A 19948-nucleotide genomic window follows, 5' to 3' on the forward strand; every position below is an offset into this window, starting at 1 on the left:
AAAATACCACTGCTTCCAAGTCATTATAATAAATGAGTGCAGCAGATTAGAGGCAGCAATCATGTGAGCTTTGTGGTGCTCGTGTGACAGAGTTCACATCTCTGCACATCTCAGAGCATTAGAAAAGCTCGCCAGTGTGATTCTGGTACCTTTCGGCCTTTCAAAAGCACACTTTTGGGAGCTGATAAACAATGCGAGTGTATTGTATGACTTTATTAGGGTCACACAAGGACAGTAAAGTGCTGCAGGAACTGGAAATTGAGCATGAGGGTAAAAATACTAGGCACTTAAACAGCACTTTTCACCTTCAAAGCTCTTAACAAAACTAACCCTCACAGCATCCAAGTGAACAAAGGAGATAAAGAATAATTAACTGCTTTGGATGCCATCATTTATGCATTCCCTCAACACTTCCCTTTTAATGTCTATTTGAATAAATTAAGCTGAACCCGCAGAGAGAGATTTGAAACGCAGTGGAACCCACTCATAGCGAACTGAGACGGCCTCTGTTGAAGCAGAATGAAAGTCTCAGATTCTGCACATGTACACTCTATTTGATGAACCTCCACTTAGGACTTGCCTTCACTCCAAAACTGTACCATGCTGGAACATGGTTGTGAAGAACGGAGTTAGCTGACGCAGTGCTGACGGTGACTTTGCGTTCAGTGTAGAGCAGAACAAATTGTATAACTCACGTCCACTAATGGTGATTAAACCCTGGGTAGCTCTGCGGCTGAAAGGGTTTAATCATGATTAGCTGACACCAGGCTGAGCACACTGTCCTGGTCTACACTGACCTCAGAGTCATGGTCAACATTGAGTTTGCTAACTTGAATCTTCAAGTGCAGGTTGGCGTTTCACTTAGCTCAGAGATGCACACTGAAACCCAGTGCAGAATTCCTGCTGGGTTTTGTCTCCAAAACCCCACAACATTTGGCTTATGTAGGCATCATAGAGGTGGAGTGGGAGGAATGTCACATGTCTTTGGGGCTGCAAAGGACCTGTGCACCCTACTGCAATAGTGCTGCAAACTCGTGTGATATTTATTGCATTACTTAAAGCCCCAGCTCCTGGAGACAAGTGATTATGTGTAAATCTCAGCTATCATTTCTGAAAGAGTAAGTTTCTAGCCCTCATTATGGTGGCAGAGAAAAGCTTGAAAATGTGCAACTGAAAGTCTCAAACCCAGAAGATCCTAAAAAATGTAATAATTTTTTTAAAGCTCATGATATTCAAGCTAATGTCATGATTTTTTTTTTAGTCTGACTCATGAGTATCAAACATTTGGGGTTGGCAATATTGCAAGTAGCAATTACGTACAAAAGGGCTGGATTAAGTGTGGGCACTACATGCTTACGCCTGAGGTCTCAGCTCCCAGAGTCAAGTGATTATATCAGAATTGAAAAAGGGAAAGTTTCTAGACCTCATTGTTGCCAATAAAAGCTTGAAAAACCAGGCTGAGGTTAAGGGTATGTCTACACTAGAAATGCCACAGCAGCAGTGTAGTCGCTTACTACAGTGAAGGAAGGGATTCCTCAGTCACTGTAGTAAATCCACCTCTCTGAGAGATGGTAGCTAGGTTGACGGAAGGATTCTTCTGTTGACCTAGCGCTGTCAACAGTGGCCCGGCTTAGGTTGGCTTAATTTTCCACACCCCTCACTGATGTAGCTAGGTTGACCTATGTTTCAGAAGTTAGACGAGCCCTAACTGATGCACTGTCTGCCTAAGTCCAGATCTGCACCAAGTTAGGTCAACCCAACTACATTGCTGAGGGGTGTGAAAAATCCACCCCCCTGAACAACGTAGTTAAGCCAACCTAACCCCTGGTGTAGACAGTGCTAAGTCAACGAAGTGTGGCAGGAGCAGAAGAATGCAGCAGACTCATCCTATCCACCCACCAATCAGATTTACCAGTGTAGCTGGGATTTGTACTGAAGGCTCCCTATTGCCAGTCCTGGTATGGAAAAAGAGGCCCATGCTGCTGCTGCTGCCTCTGGAGTGGGATGGGTCTATTGTGGGGGGCAGAGAGCAGTATAACACCATGGGTGCAATGACAGTGGGGGTGGGAGGCTGTGGGGCAAAGGAAGGGCTGTGGAGAAGGCCGGGTCTGGTGGTGAGCCTAAGGTATGAGATTGCCTTAATCTGGCCCTGGCACACATTCATAGGTGAATACAAAAATTAGTGGTTGCTGAGCACTCACTGGCGGCCATCAGCCAGCTCCTTCTCTTTTTCCCCCCAGGGCCTACCATGCACCGGCGGCCCTGCTGATCAACTCCTCTCCCTCCCTCCCTCCCAGTGCCTCCTGCCCGCCACAGTCAGCTGTTCCATGGCATGCAGGAGGCACTGGGGGCGAGGGGGAGGGGAAGAACTGGGCGGGAAGAGGCGGGGCGGGGATGGACCTTGGGGTTGGGCCTGGGACCTAGGGTGGACCAGGGGGTTGAGCACCCGCGGGGCTCAGAGGAAACCAGTGCCTGTGCACACATTTGTTTTGTGTTTCGTCAGACCTGAAAAATCAACTGGAGTCTAATCTCTCTTTATTGCTGAATGTGCTCTGGAGTTATCTGCAAATGATCTGAGGAAACATTTCCAGCACCTTGTTGTTTGTGGATAGTTTTCTTGCTGACATAGTGGTGATTTCGGAACAGAGCACTGACCATGCTTCATGTTAAATGACAGAGATTAGCCTGGGTCTATGACCTTTGAGAAGACAAATCTGAAACATAAGAATAGAGCAAACTCAGATCTGTGTCTGCCTGACCCATCTCTCAGTGGGATGACAGCCATGCAACAGACCTGGGCATGAGCATACAGCACTTAGGAAATTCCAACTAGTTCATAATGCTGTGGCATAACTCCTCAGTGACACAGGCTACAGCAAACACATGAGATGTGTCCTCCACTCACTACATTGGCTTCCCATAGAATTTTGAATGACGTTCAAGGACTCAGTCCTTACTTTCAAAGCTCTCTATGACCTGGGCCCAGAATATTTAAAGATTGTCCAAAGTTCCAGGACAAAGAACTTGGTCAGCAACTATGCTCCTCTGGCACAATGGAACTCTCAACAATAAGAGTAAAGTTCATTGGTGTGGGAGATTGAACCTTCCCTGGGGGGTGGTTTGAGACTGTGGAACAAACTCCCCCCCGGAACTAAGGACCATCACAAACCGCATCACTCACTGTTCCAAGTGCAAGGTCCATTTCTTTGACTTTGCCTTCTCTAACATAAACACGCAGCAAGAGGTGTATTTATATTAAACAAAAAGCGAAAACCACCCTACCAAAACTATACCCTCCACTCCACATACTTCTCCCTCTGGGGAGCAGATGAGAGAGCAAATCACACATGTGTAATCATGTTTTTAATGAACACCTGGAAGGTATCACTATATGTCACTGACCATCAATGCTTGCCCTAGTGGTTTGGGAATCAGTCCTGTTTCATGTATGAAATAGAACCAAAGACTCCTACAAAGTATCCTGTGGCTAGATATGTGTACAGCACTCTGGATGTCGGACTTTATTGCTAATTACGCACAACAGTGTCTGACTACATGTAAACATACCAGATGTGTCCCGTTTTCCTGGAATGGGTTGAAATCAGCTGCAGGGGTGGGGCAATAAGTTGGAATCGGCACCGTGTGACCCTAAGGAAACTGCTTTGACTTGCTGCACTACCTGCCATTGAATCATTTCACGGAAGTCTTTCATTTTCCGATGAAAAGAAGGCCCATATATGGAATTCATTTTGTGGTGATTCTTCAGGTCTCTAATAAGAAGCTCTCTTGACTCCGCAAGTAACATCCAGGAGAGGCTGGTGTTTAGTGCTTAGCAGGGTTGGCGTCACTAAAATCTCCTTAAGCAGACTTGATTAGCAGTGTGTTACTCCATTTTTATGCTGCTATAACTCCCACTGAAGTCAGTGAAGTTACACCAGCATGAAACTGGAGTAGCACAGTGGTGAATCACATCCTCCTCCTGGATGAGAAGATATCTGAGCCTAGAAAGGTTTTTTTTCTGGATTATTTTAGATGATTCCTGTAAACTAGGGTTACCATATTTGAACATTCAAAAAAGAGGACACTCCATGGGGGGGGATTTGCTTGTGCCTCCGGCCCCGTCCTAACTCCACCCCTTGCCCGCCCCCATTCCAACCCCTTACCCAAAGTCCCCGCCCCAACTCCACCCCCTCCCTGCCCCATTGGACTCCTTCCCCAAATCCCTGCCCCGGCCCTGCCTCCTCCCCTGAGCGCTCCGCGTTCCCCCTTCTCCCCCTCCCTCCCAGCCACACAAAACAGCTGTTTTGCGGTGCAAGCACTGGGAGCTGGGGGAAAAGGGGGGAAATCTCTTGAGAGATCAACGTTCACTTTCTTTCTCGAGTGATCAACATTCACTCTTTCTTGAATGATCAATTCTTCTTTGGGGAAAAATAATAATGGCAAAAGCCTGGACATTTTTAGATATTTAAAAATTCCTCCCGGACAGCGATTTAAGAACCAAAAAGCTGGACATGTCTGGGAAAATACGGACGTATGGTCACCCTAAACTGATTGTACATCTGCCAGGGGAGCCCACCTCCCATATAGAAAGCCCTGCTCTCATGGTAACTGAAGGCATCTGTGGAAGGTTGAGAGCTTTACTAAAGCCTATATGTGCAACATTCTCTAAATGTGGTAGAATGGAGGTTTCTAGAAGGTGTATCTTGTGGTACAACTAAACAATAAATTTACCATGAGACTGCTCACGAGCCACCACTGTTCAGTTCTTGGTCTTTAACGTTATTATAGGGTGGATACGTTTTTTGATGACCTCCACTTTACACAAGAAAGAGAGCTAATTTCAAGGTCTTTCTAGATATCTGGTATATCTTTAGCTCACCTATTTAATACCAAACCTGTCCCCCATAAAATATTCCAATTTTGCATATATTAATAATTGACAAAATCACAGGCTCCTTACAGTTCCTCTTGATGCATTGTACTTTGTAAATATAATTTATAATACTATTTTGGCATTGTTTAATTATGTCTGGGTAGTCCCATGCTTTTTCATAGGGGGAACCATATCTTAATATTAATTGTCTTGTGGACTACTTCCCCTACTGTTTGCGATCCCTTAATGTCCCTGTAGCAGCGACAGCAATTGCCTATATGGGAAAGGAGTTAGTTGGAAATACTATCTTTTAATACGATATAGCAACTAGAAATAAAGAGGAAGGGCTGACACCATGTGATCAGTCATCTCTCTGGGGATAATGGACCAGATGGGCATTCAAACTGTCACACCGAGGTATTTTGGATAGAGCAAATGAAAACATTTTCAAGGGAAACTCTAGTTCTTTGATTGCTGTCCATTAGGAATCGATGCTAGAAAAAAACAGTGAGGAGCTGGTTTCATGTGGCTTTGAATAATTCAGGAACAAAAGCAATGGCAGGAGACTGCTTGAGGAAAATAAATAAATAAATAATTATGAAGCATCTGGCTCAATCTAGCTGCCATAAAACAATGAGTAATGGAGAGAGATCCTTCTATCAAGTGCATGATTTAACATTTACCCTGTAGAAGCAGGAAACAAGAGTTTTCTCCACCCACTAACTTCTCCCTAACAGCTAAAGCTCCCAGCAAGCTTATTTTCTTTAATTAAAAAGAGAGTCCATGTACAGATAACATATACACCAAGGGAGAGAGACCAGCAATCTGATTTAACTTGGGGTGATGGGAAAAGCAGAAATTGGTGTTATGTAAAATTAAAGTTGCTGCAAAGATTAATAAAGAAGACAACCTGTTAGCATGGTACTACTGAGTGATGGAAGATAGTCATTCTGCGTTTATAAAATATGATCCCATGTTTTACAGCTCTGCTTCATATCTCACAGCTCATGTTGTTGCTTCTATTAAGTGGAGCTGTAAACACAGTATATTTGGTCCTCAAGAAGCTTTTCAATTCATATGGCAAAGACTTTTGGGGGATGGGAAGAGTAGCTGACCTGGACTCCACTAAGGGCATGTCTACACCAGCAATGCCGCTCTGCCATGTACATTGGTCAAACTGGACAATCTCTACACAAAAGAATAAATGGACACAAATCAGATGTCAAGAATTATAACATTCAAAAACCAGTCGGAGAACACTTCAATCTCTCTAGTCACTCGATTACAGACCTAAAAGTCGCAATATTACAACAAAAAAACTTCAGAAACAGACTCCAACGAGAGACTGCTGAATTGGAATTAATTTGCAAACTGGACACAAACTGGAAGGGAAACTCAGAGGCAGAGTGTGGGGGTACTGCCCAGGGGCAGAACCCCAGAGAAAGGGGCACTGGGGTCTGTGAGGGACATGGGACGCAGAGCTGTGGTGGATTACTGGCCTGCAGAGTGTGCTCCATGCTGGAAAAGAGCTAATTCCCAATGACCAGCAGGAGGCGCCGCAGGGGTTAGTCTGCTCCTTTACAGTATGGTAACACCCATTGTTTCATGTTCTCTGTGTATATAAAATCTCCCCACTGTATTTTCCACTCCATGCATCTGATGAAGTGAGCTGTAGCTCACGAAAGCTTATGCTCAAATAAATTGGTCAGTCTCTAAGGTGCCACTAGTCCTCCTTTTCTTTTTACGGATACAGACTAAGACAGCTGCTACTCTGAAACCTACAGCAGCAGGTGCCTAGTGTAGTTTCTGAGGAGGGTGTCCTTGGAACACTTGAGAATGCTAATTAACACGAACCTAACCCAATTACAGTTATATAAACACACTAAGCAGCCGCTGGTGGGTGTGTCAGAGTTACACTCCATCAGCTTTGTTTGCATGCACTTTCAGAGTAGGAGCATGACACTTGAATAGCACTGAAATCTGCTCAGGGCACTTAACTACATTACCTTCTCCTCCCCTCCCCCAGAGAATTACCTTTTAAAATGCAAACTGAAGAGATCAAGAGCGTTATTATGGTAGAGGTTACTCTGAAGTACAAAGGGATCGGAGTCAAACTTTTGTGTTGCAGATTCCATTCATATCTCTGGATAAAACTCTCCTGTTATGGTTCCTCTTTTTCACTTAGTCAGCAAAATAGTGTTAAGAATGCAAGAATCACTTGACTATATTTGTCTGCCAGGCAGTTTTCTTCTTGGAAGCTTGTGGAGGTGATCCCTTTCTTAAACAAAATATTGTCTAATATCCAGTAATATATGCACAGGGGACCAAGAGTAAAAATGCAATTAATCTTCCAATCACAAGGCAGATACAAATAATAAAAATGGTATTATTGTAGCCCCTACAAGCGGCTGTCATGAGCCATGACCTCATTGGGCTAGGTGCTGTACAAACAGAACAGAGAGATAGTCCCTGCCCAAAAGAGGGAGCATTAGTTACTCTAAACTATTTGGAGACTAGACTGATGTTACAGTCATTGGACTAAATTAATCCAAGTCCCTGAAATCTATGAAGTTTTCATCAGGGATGGCCTTAACTCTATCTCTTTGATGTGCCCATCCCCTTGGAATCTGAGAGAGAATTTGGCCTATTCTGTCCAACAAACCACTTGATTAAATGACTGAAGCTTTTAGTCACTTTGTCAAATTGCCATTTCACTCAGGCACTTAGTCAAAGAGTTTAAAATATTATGATGTTTCTAGCCTGATTTTCTTGAAAAGCTGTATAAAACAGGCACTCAGACAGACTACAAAGTAATAAACAAGTGGTTAAACTGGCAATGAAGCTTCACATTTGATAACTTTGAGTTCTTCTTACATGTTTCTTATATAATGAATGATAAAAATTGGGAAAGGGATATTAAACTTCTGTGCTTCAGGGTTTAAGCCAGTCTCAAACTATTGGAGAGTGGGATGAGATTTAATGTTGGGAGCAAATTATCCCACATCTGCCTCCTGCAGTGCGCTTATAGCTTCTCCTGAAGGATCTGTTACTGGCCACTGTTGGAGACAGGATACAAAACTAAATGGACCTTGGATCTCGTCCCTGTCTTATGTTTCTGTAGACATTGAATATATATTCCATATGAGAGAGGCATTTGAGCATGTTAAAACATTACATTTTTTCTGAATTCCTTTTGCCTTATTTCATATGTTGCAAGTGAATGCCAAATCACTTGAGATATATGAAAGCTATCCTTTAGACTTAGTAAATCCTGCTGAACACAAGCTGCCATTGTTCCACATTCTAATAAATGCAAAATCAATCTCTCTACACTCCTGGTACATCCATCAGTTTGTCCTCCATATTACTCTTCTCTCTTGATTGCTTTTGGCATTGGAAGAATCTTCAAGAAGATGACCTGTGTTACTTCTGTCTTAATATGTCTTCCAAGGTTTCTTAAGTGATTTGTGGTCATGGTAGATCCTCCTTCACTTTGATCACTTATTCCCTGGTAGACTATATAGTTATCCCTAGTTATCCCACATGCTCACAGTACTAGCTGTTACATCTAGGAGACAGTGTAGCAGCCTATTTACTTCTCTGGGCCACGACTTTCTCAGCCTACGTTGCTCACTATGGAGTTACTGATCAGGATTCTTTTTCTTTTTTTGGTGCTTTTCTTGCAGTTCATGGCTCTTTGTCATTCATTAAGCTACTCTTTGCTTCTACCTATCTTCAGTTCTCCATCTAGGTCTTACACTGCAGTCAACATAGTAACATTTGACCTTATTTTGGCTTTAGTCAGTTTTTTGTTGCCGTCTTGGTGAACTGCAAAGCGAAAATGAACATGTAACACCAGATTTATACGCGGAACTAAGCCTTATTAATCAGGCTGTGTAGGGCACTGCTTACAGAAATAAAATTTTGACAAATTTAGTTAAAAATGTCTTTCACTTCCTGAAATCCACTTCGTTTTTCCTCCAGCATTGTCAATATCCCGGGATGTAAAATCATAAATAACCGGGATGAATCCTGGTCCCATTGCATCAATGGGAGTTTTTCCATTGACTTCAGTTGGGCCAGGATCTCATCCTGGAAGCTTTATTGTAACCCCTATCTGATGTCACAGAATGATGCGTTCTGGGATATCTTCAGTGGAAGTACCCTGAGGCTTTCAGACTGGGAGGGAATGAGGGAGAAGAGTTTTACTGAGGTTGGCTAACATTTATTTCTGGGCTGAATATCCCCAGTTGGATTTGTGGGGTTAAAACGAATGTTCAACTTTTGCTTTGCAATTCACCTTTAACGTTTTTCTGCCATTCAGCAGAACATGCCTGTCATGCACAGTAGTACTTGTTATTATTCCCACTCCACCAATGTCCAGGATTCATGGGCTAGGAAGCTCTTAAGCTCTTATTCTGAACTCTTGGACCTCACACTGACACCATGAAAAGCTATCCTTCTGACATGACAAACAGTCCTGTGGTTTCTGGGCATTGCTGCATTTGAAGTATCTCATAAGTCTATGCAGTGTAATGGGCAAAGTTGCCTGGCTTGAAAGATATTCTAGACCTAGCACCAGAAGGTCCATTGGGAAAGCAATTTATCAACACAGATGAAAGATGGCATTGCTATTTCCTCTGAGATGAGAATAGCTGAAGGGGCTTTTGAGACAGTGGGAGTAGCTTGGGGGGCAAAGGGCGGGGGCTCACCAGTCTATGCACTTTGTAAGTATCCCTGCATGGGCCAAGTTGGGAGACAGTTGATTAGGAGTAAACTAAGAAGGGGATTCATCTCATCAGCTGGGACCTGTTAAATGGGAGGTATGAACGGAAAGGGGAGGGCTGGAAGGAAGGGCAAAGAAGTCCAGAATCTCAGAGTGGTGAGACCTGTCTTCCCACCCTTTCATCCCATGAGAAACGTTGGGAAAAACTTTATGGTGATGCAACATGGAGGTGCATAAAATGTTGTAAATAAAGTACGCTATGGTAAGAGTACGTGAGGGCTGCTTGTGAAAAGAAATTCAGGGTGAGGGAGCCCCGACTCCCATGACTCGGCCGCATGTAGAAAAGTGAGGTTACCTCTTGCATTGCCAGTAGTATATCACTGGAGTAGTATTTTGTTGGAAACCACAAAACTTTCAACTAAAATGAAAAATCTTAGTCAAATCCATTTTTTGTCCAAAAAAGTTTATATATATATTTAATCAGCTCTAGTCAGTGGAGACACAAATCCCAAATCTCCTTTCACCAATGCCAGTCTCTTATATCGGAGTAATGTCATTACTTTCGTTGGAGTTAGTCCTGGTTTGCCCCAGTGTCAGTGAGAGGAAAATCAGGCCCATGCATGTTGGCTCTGACCTAGGGTATATCTACACTTTGAGCTGTCAATGTAAATTCCAACATGAGGAGACATTGGATTGAGCTAACTCACTAAGAACAGAGTGTAGCCATGGTGGTGCGACCAGTGGGAGGGGCGAGCCGCTCTGAGTATGCCCCTATCTGAGACCCTAAGCAAGTACTTGGGGTAGCTTGCTCCTCCTGCCATCCATGCCACTGCAGGGACATTCTATTTTGAGTGTGCTCACTCTATGAGAGTTCGCGCGGGTATGTCTCCTTGAGCTGGGAATCACACCCCCAGCTCGAAGTCTAGATGTGCCCTTAGCTCTCATGTTGGTTTTACACCTGTGATACTCCACTGCCTTCTAAAGCTATGCCTGATTCTTGTGGATGTGAGAGCAGAATGGGGCTTTCTCATGGGGACCTTTTAATTAAGTTCTTTCTTGTTTGTTGTTCTCAATATAAACAATTATTCTGGCTGAAAGTATCTTTGTATGGGGAAACAGCAATTGAGGTGTATGCTCTAAATCAAACATTTTGGCTCATAATCTGAGATGGGGGGGGGGGGGAATCCTTAACTGACATACACCCAGCAAGCAATTCTTCTCACGATTTAAAGCAACTTGAAATTTAGCCCACTGCCTCTGTAAAGTCTGCTACTTGTTAATGGAGACATGTTAGGAGGAGGTGGGGGAATTAATTCACACAAGGAATTATGGTTAAAATAAAGGTAATGGGGGCAAAGCTTCCATCCAATATCTAATTAAATTTTTCCTAAAACAGTAGATACATTTATAATATGTGAAGCCTGATTTTGTTCTCATAGGAATGGGCTTTTATTTTATTTATCCTTATAAAATAAGGATTTTATTACACATATTTATTTACTCCTATTGCCACATGCTGGTTTTATATTTAATGGATGTGCAAAGCTGCAGGAGAGCTGCAGGGGAGAAAAAGCCTCATGGGGAACCCTTTGTGTCTGGATGAATTGGAAAAACAAACTCTAGGGTGTTCATTTGCCATGAATCACTTTTCACATCACGTGTATAATATGAATGAGGCGTCTGTGAATCTAATTCCCTTTGTCCCAGTAGTAAAGCAGATCAGTACGACAGAAGAGGCGCAAGGCCAGCAAAGCAACCAACTTGAAAAGGCAGCACCATTCAGTGAATTCATTTTCAGCTATTTCAGTGCCGTTTGCTCCTTTTCTTTTCAACAGATTTAAAGAACAAACCTACAGTCCACAGGAAATGCCTCTGTTAAGCATGTCTGCTGCAGTCTAGCTAAGCATGGTAGCAGCTTTCAACAGCCTGATTCCTTCCTACTGTCACACGGGGTCTCTTGTAACTCTAAGTGGGAGAAGAGAAAACATGCATCTCCACAGCCAAACTTTACCGTAGGAAAACAGTAGATCAATGCCATGACAGCCTGCTGCCTTGATTTCACAAGAGGGGTAAGGAGGATGAAGATTAAAGGGTTTTGTCTAACTTCAAGATAAAAATCCCAGTTGCGCAACCTTTTTGTGCTAAATTACCTCTATTTTTGGCAGTTATTTATTAATCTTTGGAGAATGTACATGATTTGTTTCCTCTCCCTGTTATCTTTGATCTCAGCAGGAGGTTTTAATGAAGCAAAAACCATGCACGACTAAACCAATTCCAACTAGAAAATCAGGGCTTGCTCAGAAACTTAACGCTTTCATTCATCACCTGGAATAGGAACTTTTCCTGGTATGCAATAACAACTTTATTGTCCTTGTAAATATAAAATGGAATTTTAAAGATCTCACCACAACTTTTGTAATATATTTCCAAATTCTTCTCCTTGCAGACTGTGTGCGTAGGCCACGCTGTGCTGAGACTGGGATAAAACAGGACTAAAATGAGAATGGCAGCATTAAGCATCTTCATGGTGGTGATGGTGTGGTAGTCTCCGTAATTATTTCTCTCTCTTGTCATGAAGGCGAGGAGGGTAGTTTTCCACTTCCTCTCTCCAAGGACTGTGACAACTGTAAGAGGTTACTATATTAACCGCCTGCACAAGGATTAAATGATTCAATACAGGCTCACAGCTTGAAACAACGTAGTGTAAGCAAGTGGCTAATCAGAATTCTGAGTGTGTTAGTTCCATATGTTCAGACTTCTGCTTTCTGTTTCATGTTAGTTTAAGCTAATGACGAATGATCTACTGACACCGACTCATTGGAAAAGCTCCAGTCCGCAGCCTTAATTCTTTGTTGAACTAGATAAATAGTTATTTATCTAATTCCCCCCGCCCCCCGTTCCATTCTCATGCTGTAGTTGGGCACTTGGGGCTCAGAGTGTAAGACAAGCTTAACTTGGCATTTCAGGCTGCAAAACACTGTAGGCAACATTCATAGAATCGTAGGACTGGAAGGGAGCTCAAGAGGTCTTCTAGTCCAATCCCCTGCACTCGGGGCAGGACTAGGTATTCTATTCTCCCACCCTTACTCACAGCAAGTAGTACCTTGCTGTATGAGTTGCCAGTTTGCTTTCAATTAGATTGTTTGCAAAGGAAGGTACTACTCAAGGTGAGTAAGGGTTGCTGGCTTTGTGTGACACCTGGAGGTAGAAAATGCCCTAATCTGGCACGCCTCTCCCCTGAGTTTAAATTCCACTTGGACGTAAGCTCCACTTTCTGAATTTTATTGTCACTACATTTATTTTAGCAGTGAGTTTCTTTGCTAAAGAGAACAGAGCTTTGTTGTTCAGTAGACTCGATTCCCCTGGAGCTGGAGCCTTAGGAACACAGCTTCAGGAAGCATTCCGTTACTTTTGGCTGTGCTGAAAATTATTTCTGGTGTGCAATGATGACTCACCTTTCAAGTCCTGATTTAATTATTTTTGGCATTGCATTGATTAACATTCCTCCTTTGCCTCTCTTTTAAGCCAGAGCTCTGGATTTTTCCGCATGTGTACTGACTGCATACATGCACACTATTGAAGTTGTAAATTTGTAATGCAGGCTAATTGTTTTATACAACGTGGCATGTGTAAACTGGCAATTGCTGAAGACAGTAAGGAATACACAGTATAGAAGCAAGGGCTGCTTTAGCTCCAGCAAACATCTGTTGGGTTTGAGAATCAAGATTTTCAATTGGCTTTCAAAATTCAGTTGCTAAAGCAGGAATTTTTTGGACTGAAGCATAACTGGGAAAAAACTTCAGGCCAAACTCAGCCCTGCAGCAGGTAGGTGCAAGTCTATGGAGTTGAACCAAGGCTGAACTTGGCCCCGTGGTTTGATGGGCTTGGTAAAATATTAGGCTGGTTCACCGCATCTTCCCTATTTCAAATCCTGGAAGGTGGCATGTATATTCGATTAATGAGCCATGCCTTTAGAAAAGTGGTGCTCTGCTTTGTCTGTCACTCTGCTATTGAATAGAGTTGCCGGGGGAACAAAAAAGAAGCACATATATGGTTGAGAAAACAAAAATGCATGCAACAAGTTTATTAGGAAGTAATACTTAACAATGGGAGCCCTTCGGTTCAGCAACTCCTGGGGGTGAAATCTTGGCCCCACTAAGCTCAAGAGGAGTTTTCCCATTGACTTCAATCAGTCCAGGATTTGAACCTTGATGTCTTTTTTTAAAAGCTGACATTTCAATTACCAAAGCTGGCGAGTAAGATCTGCAAGGTCCAGTGTTATGCCACCCTCTGCCTGCCCTAATTTTTTGGGGATTAGTCACAGCTTTTTTTCTTTAAAGGAAGTTTCCAGTCCTGTTCACTGTGGACAGACTCTTTAAAATATACACTCATATTAACTTTCACCCTTACTAGTATGTTAACTGGCACTGTCCTTTGTTAAAAACTCGTGTGTGTTATGGCTCCCCATACAGCCCATGTAAGCCAGATAAATAGGTTAACCAGACCTGCTGGCCTCCGAGAAGGTAGCAGGGAGAAATAGGTTAACCAGACCTGCTGGCCTCTGGGAAGGTAGCAGGGGAAAAACGCATAGATTAAGCTATGATTTCAGAATCTAGGCTGTGTCACTTGCTAAGTAATATCAGCAGTGACAAAGAGATTGAAATATCCATGTTAAGATGTTTAAAAGAAAACAGGGTACGCCAGTACCAGAGGGAGGAATGGAGTCAGAAGGAACTCCAACCTCACCTTTTGTTAAAGAAATTACACCTTTTAAACAAATCCTTCAAAAATTTGGGCACAGTCCTTGGACTAAACAAGCCCTAGCTGATGTCTGCACTATTTTGGACCTAGAGGATAGATTGGCTCAGTATATCCTCATATACTAGAAGTAGTGCTGCCAAAAGAGATGCAGCAGCAATTTGGTTGTTGTGGGAGGCATGTAAGGATTCTTCCCTCCGCTTGTCTTCATGTAAAGAGGAAAAGGCACAAACGGAAAAGGGAGCAGACAATTGGAAGGTGCTGGCTACAAATACCCAAAGCCAGCTGAAAATAGTGAAAGAGGCACTCCAGGAATACAAAAAGAGTGAAAAAGTTAACTCTGCAGAGGCTGGAGGGAGGCAGGTAAAGGGGGAGAAGGTCCTATGTACGGCACCCCCAGGCATAATTACAAAGAGAAAAGAGAGTAAAAAAAAAAGTTAACTCTGCAGAGGCTGGAGGGAATTAAGCAGTTAAACTTTGTGAAAATGTTAAAAAGGAAAAGTGTTAGAGAAAGAGCATTCTTGGTTTCTTTGCAGCCATTCTGAAAGAAAAATGGGCCTTTTCCAAAGGAATGTCTGTAAATTAGCCAATTATTAAAAATAAACTATCTGATTAAAATCATTTGTCTGGACAATTTAGTCAAATTTGCTAAAAGAACATAAGAGGGTTCTATTGGAACTTAACTGCCTCAAATGTATAAAGGGAATGTAAGATGTAAAAAACAGAGCAGTGTGGAAGGGATGTTAAGGAAAAGAAAATGTGTATGTATATATGTAAAGTTCTAAGGACCAATTCGTTTTGTTTTTGTTTTAAATAATGCCACTAAAAATCCATTTGACTCTTTAATTCAAAGTTGCAAAACTGACAGAACTTTTTGCTAGGCACAGGTAATTAGTGTTGTTTGGCTTTGGGATTTGGCATTTAACCCTTAAAAGGTAACTCAATGCTTTACAAAATTTAAAATGTTAAGGTGTGGCTGCAGCAAGGCAGTCAAAATCAGGAGAATAGAAAAAAAAGTTCTGGATTCTTTTTGTTTGTTTGTTTGTTTGTTTTTTGTAACAAAATAGCAGATGAGAGTTGTAGTAAAAATAAAAAAATTAAAAAAGACAGTGGCTCTCTGAAGCAACAGCAGGGGTGAGGTGCATAAAACAAAAAGAAGCAATGTTAGAAACACTGAGTCTTAAAATGGCTTTGAGTAATCAGATTGTCACTTTGATAAAGGTACATGAAAACTCTGTAAGCAAAAAAAAAAAAAAGAAATAGTTACACCTTATGTAAAAATTGATATGGATAATGTTATAAAAGTTAAACTATGGAAGGAATGTGCATTTGCCCCAGAACATGTGCAGGGTATATTGTAGAAGGGGCAAAAGAAATGCAAACATACCATGCTACTTAATTAACATGCTATTAGGGCTCCAAAGGGAGCCACAATAGGTTGGGTTTTCTTTTTCAGATTGTTGTGTGTTTTGGAAGCAGAAGTTAAAAGTAATCAAAACTCTGGTGAAAGTTGATTGTGTCCCTTTTAAGATAGAGTCTCTGAACGGCTGATGGCTTTAAATCCAAAAGCAGGAAGCGTCTGCGAAAATGCAAATTACCTAAATGATAAAGGAAGGAAAGAACTAGCAGCACAAAGGAGCTGAAGATAAAGGACATACCTGGTCAGCAAACAAATTGTCTAAATAAAAGGCATGGGTTAACAAGATAATTTTAATAAATTTAATGATAATAAGTACCCCTGTAACACCATATAGTGTGTATGATTTTTGGAAAAATCCTTTAAGGTCATATGGTAATGATGCTTCTCAGCTATTACCTGTAAATAAACTTAAAGCTTAACACAGCAGGAAAAACATTATAAACTTGGTCTGCTGTATAAGAAGGGAAACTGAGGTACCCCACCTCAGGGATTTAATGACTAAACAGTGGGATAATTTCCCCATAACCCTTAAAAGATAGAAACCATTGAAACCTGATCTGCCTATAGAACAAAAACAGGAAAATGTGGGGGCCAATTCTTCTGTTTTGCCTGCAATCAGCAAGGGTATTTGTAAAAGAAATATTTTAAGCAATAATCTGCCACCCCAAAAGGGGTAGAAACATGTTCTTTTTGTCTTTCAGAAAATCAGGAAAAGCTGATGCCAGCTGAAAAGCAACCCAATACCATGAATCTACTGTCACAATAGAAATTGTGTTTTGTGTTCTATGTTTTGTCTTGTTGCTAGCACTGTTGTATGTTTAAAAAAAAATACTAAAGACCTGCAGGTAATTAAAAATAAATTAAGCTCTCTGTCCCAGCTACAGGACAGCCTGATACAAAAACAAGTACATGCCAATGTAGACTTGGTCCAAATTGGTCTGGGTAACCTAAAAGCCCAATGGAATCTTTGGCAATGGCTTAATACTACCACATGGCTTATGCATAAGAAAAAAAAAATTGGAAATAGGAAACTACACAGCCATAGCTATGGGATGCACTGAAATGCAGATATTTGCCCTAGCAACTTTGGAACACAAAATGTTCTGGGTCATATTGGGAAATATTAAGGGTTTGGTGCATTTGTTAAAACAAAGAAAGAGATCATTTTGTTTGACACTTATCAAAATGAATGGATGCAATACGTTTCCAGTATTGTAAAACCAGACTTGTTAATGGGCAATTTTTCTGTTGTCAAAATTGCACACCAACAGTCCCTGGAGGCAAAGGTATTGAAGGTTAGCCCACTCCCCATATTACACATGGGATCCTTCTGGCTACCCTGGACCTTGAGCCAGTGGGCTGGGGAGGGAGGGAAGCTATTGGACACTAGAGGTTGTACCGAATGGACTCCTCAAAAGTGGGTGTGCCTCACCTTGCCTGTTGCCCCAGAACCTTGTAGTAAAGATACATCACTAGGATCATGTATGTGGCATGAATTGGAATCACAAACTCAAATTGCCTCACAGTACTTTCTCTTGAATAGGCTACATAGAAAGTGACACTGATGATTATAAATCTTAGTGTCAAAAGGGGGATTATGTTGGATCATATTAAAGAAGTTCTGTATTAAAATCACAAATGAGTTTGATTCCCCATAGTTTCAATTCCAGGGTATTACTAATTAAGAGGTCTCTTGGTTTTTGGTTCTGTTTCTCTCCCTCTATGTGTGACACTTGCAAGCTGCTAATTGTGTTAGTACATTCTAAGACAGAGTCTGTTCTCAAAGCAATTCACAGAGAGAGAGACTCAAAGCAATACTCTAACAACAGAAACAGCACCCAGAGATTCCCCACCCTTTTGTTGTATTAACAATTGTGATTAAAATAGAGATAGAGGATGTATGTGGATGGATGCTTGGTGTGGATAATAACTGAATGATCAGGGAGGTGCCAGCCTAAGAATCCAGTGTCCATCGGCTGAAGAAGGCGTCAAGTGGAAATAACCAGAGGACCCCCGGAGGGCAGACTGGAATCCACCCAACAGCCTCAAGAATGGGAGAACCAAAGAACAAGATAACATCTAGCAGCACGGAGTCGTCAGGAACGTGCTATCTGCTGATTGATTCAGCAACAGCATGATGAAGCAATTCCCATAGACTGGCATAGGAAGAAATTCCTATAAAAATAGACTCTAAAAAGTGAGAACTTTGGGGTCCAATTCTGCAAACCAACATCCAGGAGCATCAGATGAGCATCTGACAAGGCCCTGCTCCCTCCTCATGTCCAGGCCACCCGGCCAGTGGCTTGGCATGAGCAACTCTAAGGCTGGTAACTATATGATAACAACCTTGCAGAACCTGCGTGTCTGTGTTTGTATGAATGAATGTGTGAATAAATATGAGATTGAATGGAATGTATAGCTATAACTAACTGCTTACTATGTTTCTTTCTGTATTCACAATAAATGTGGTATTTTGCCTTTTTCCCTTTAATAAGATCCTGCCAGTTTTATTTTATTGGTATAACAGTTCAGGCCCACATCTAGTTTTGCGTTCTTTAGCCACTAGTATAATAGTAGAGCATGTACTCTGCGGCCAGGTTCAGAACCCAGGCAATTGTGCTTAGTGCAGAACATGGACACTGGCCAAGGGCGGGGTTGCTATAGGTCTGTTTGGTTTGATCGAACAATTAATCAAACACACCCAATAGCAATGTCTGATTAAAGCAAAAGAAATTACACAGGGAACGTGATAGGGAAACTGTGTCTGGAATTAGTGGTGTACAGGCTGTGGTTAATGTTGATTGTAACACAATCAGTGTGAACCATTCCAAATAAAATGCTGTTCCCACTGAGAACTACGTACAGGTGAAACTTGGGAGTGTTCCTCTATATTCAGTGTTGCTGCAATTTGCGAAGTGTCATGGATAGAAGCCGTTAAAGCACAACCGTGACTTCTCAAGCCAAACATTATGAATGATCATAATGGTGCTGGTCCTGAATTTCATTCTTTAATTCAAGATGCTTGTGTTCTTGCTTGTGTTCCAAAAAGGATCAAAGTGCTAACTGGTCAAAAATGGTTTTCCCATCCTGTGAAAATTTTCGAAATTAAAAAATATTCCCCATTCCACAGACTTTCTGGATTTTTTGTGTGAAAAAATTAGAATGAGAAAGATCCCGCACCCCAGTGGTCAGGGCACTCACCTGGTATGTGGTAGGGAACAGGAGAGAGACCCCAGGATAGTCAATAGCCCAAGTGGTCAGGCACTCAATGAATCAGGTGGACCAGGGAGTTGAACCTGTGCATCTCACATCTCAGTTGCAGGCTATTTCTGGGGTGGGGGAAATCTCTTTCTGTCTCTGACACAAATTTTCTGTCCCAGGCTAAGAAACCTTTCTAGTGAAATTTTATCAAAACTGATACGTTTAGACAACATTTTTTGTTTTTGATGAATCAGCATTTTCCGATCAAAAACTATTTCATCAAACAATTCCCAACCGGCTCTAGTCAGAGGGCTTATTCTTTAGTCTTGGGGGGGGGGGGGTGTTGTGATTATAGGATTCATTGCCATAGTGGGATATGCAATAATTATTCTTCTTCATGGCAGTGCTGTAATGCAATAGGTGCTTTTCAGACATGCAAGGATGGATGGTCCCCCCACTGAGGAGCTCACAGTCCACAGATCAACAGACTTGGGGGAAGCAGAGCAACAAGCAGAGATTTTGCTGGTACAAGTCATCCTGCTTCACTGAAGGCAGGATGACAAGTGGTTCTTCCAGAGACTTAAATGTGGCCGGAATAGGACAGGGGCCTTGCGGATGAGCTCAGGAAACTCAGACCATGCACAGGGGACCATGTGGCAAAACGGTCCCTCTCTCTCTAGATGAAGCAAAATCACCCTTTTCTGACACTGTCCTGTCACTGGCTCTAACAGTTACATCTGAAAATCATTTGTAGGTGCCTTTGGAATGTACCAGGTTGTACCAAATAACAAGTATTTTATAGACAAACATCCTGGAAGGGACACACTGACCCTCCTAGAAAGGGTTTTATTACCAATCCTATCTCCTCTGTGGACTACTCCTTCAAACATGAACAGCCCTCCCAGACTTCTATGACTTGTTGGATGAGAAGCTGTGTTTGATCAAACAAGCAAGTATGTACCCAGGAGTT

General features: G+C 42.1%; 1 protein-coding gene across 1 annotated transcript in view; it reads right to left on the minus strand.

Moving 5' to 3' along the window:
* LY86 (lymphocyte antigen 86) overlaps positions 1–12857 on the minus strand; it is a 33239-nt gene extending 20382 nt beyond the window's left edge. The window contains exon 1 of the mRNA XM_084621027.1: positions 12005–12857. Coding sequence (XP_084477153.1) covers positions 12005–12173 — 169 coding nt within the window. The 5' untranslated portion in view covers positions 12174–12857. The remainder of the gene's footprint in view (positions 1–12004) is intronic.
* Between the last annotated feature and the right edge of the window lie 7091 nt (positions 12858–19948).

This window comes from Lepidochelys olivacea (genome assembly GCF_965140295.1).
Source record: "Lepidochelys olivacea isolate rLepOli2 genome assembly, chromosome: 2".
Classification (NCBI taxonomy): Eukaryota; Metazoa; Chordata; order Testudines; family Cheloniidae; genus Lepidochelys; species Lepidochelys olivacea.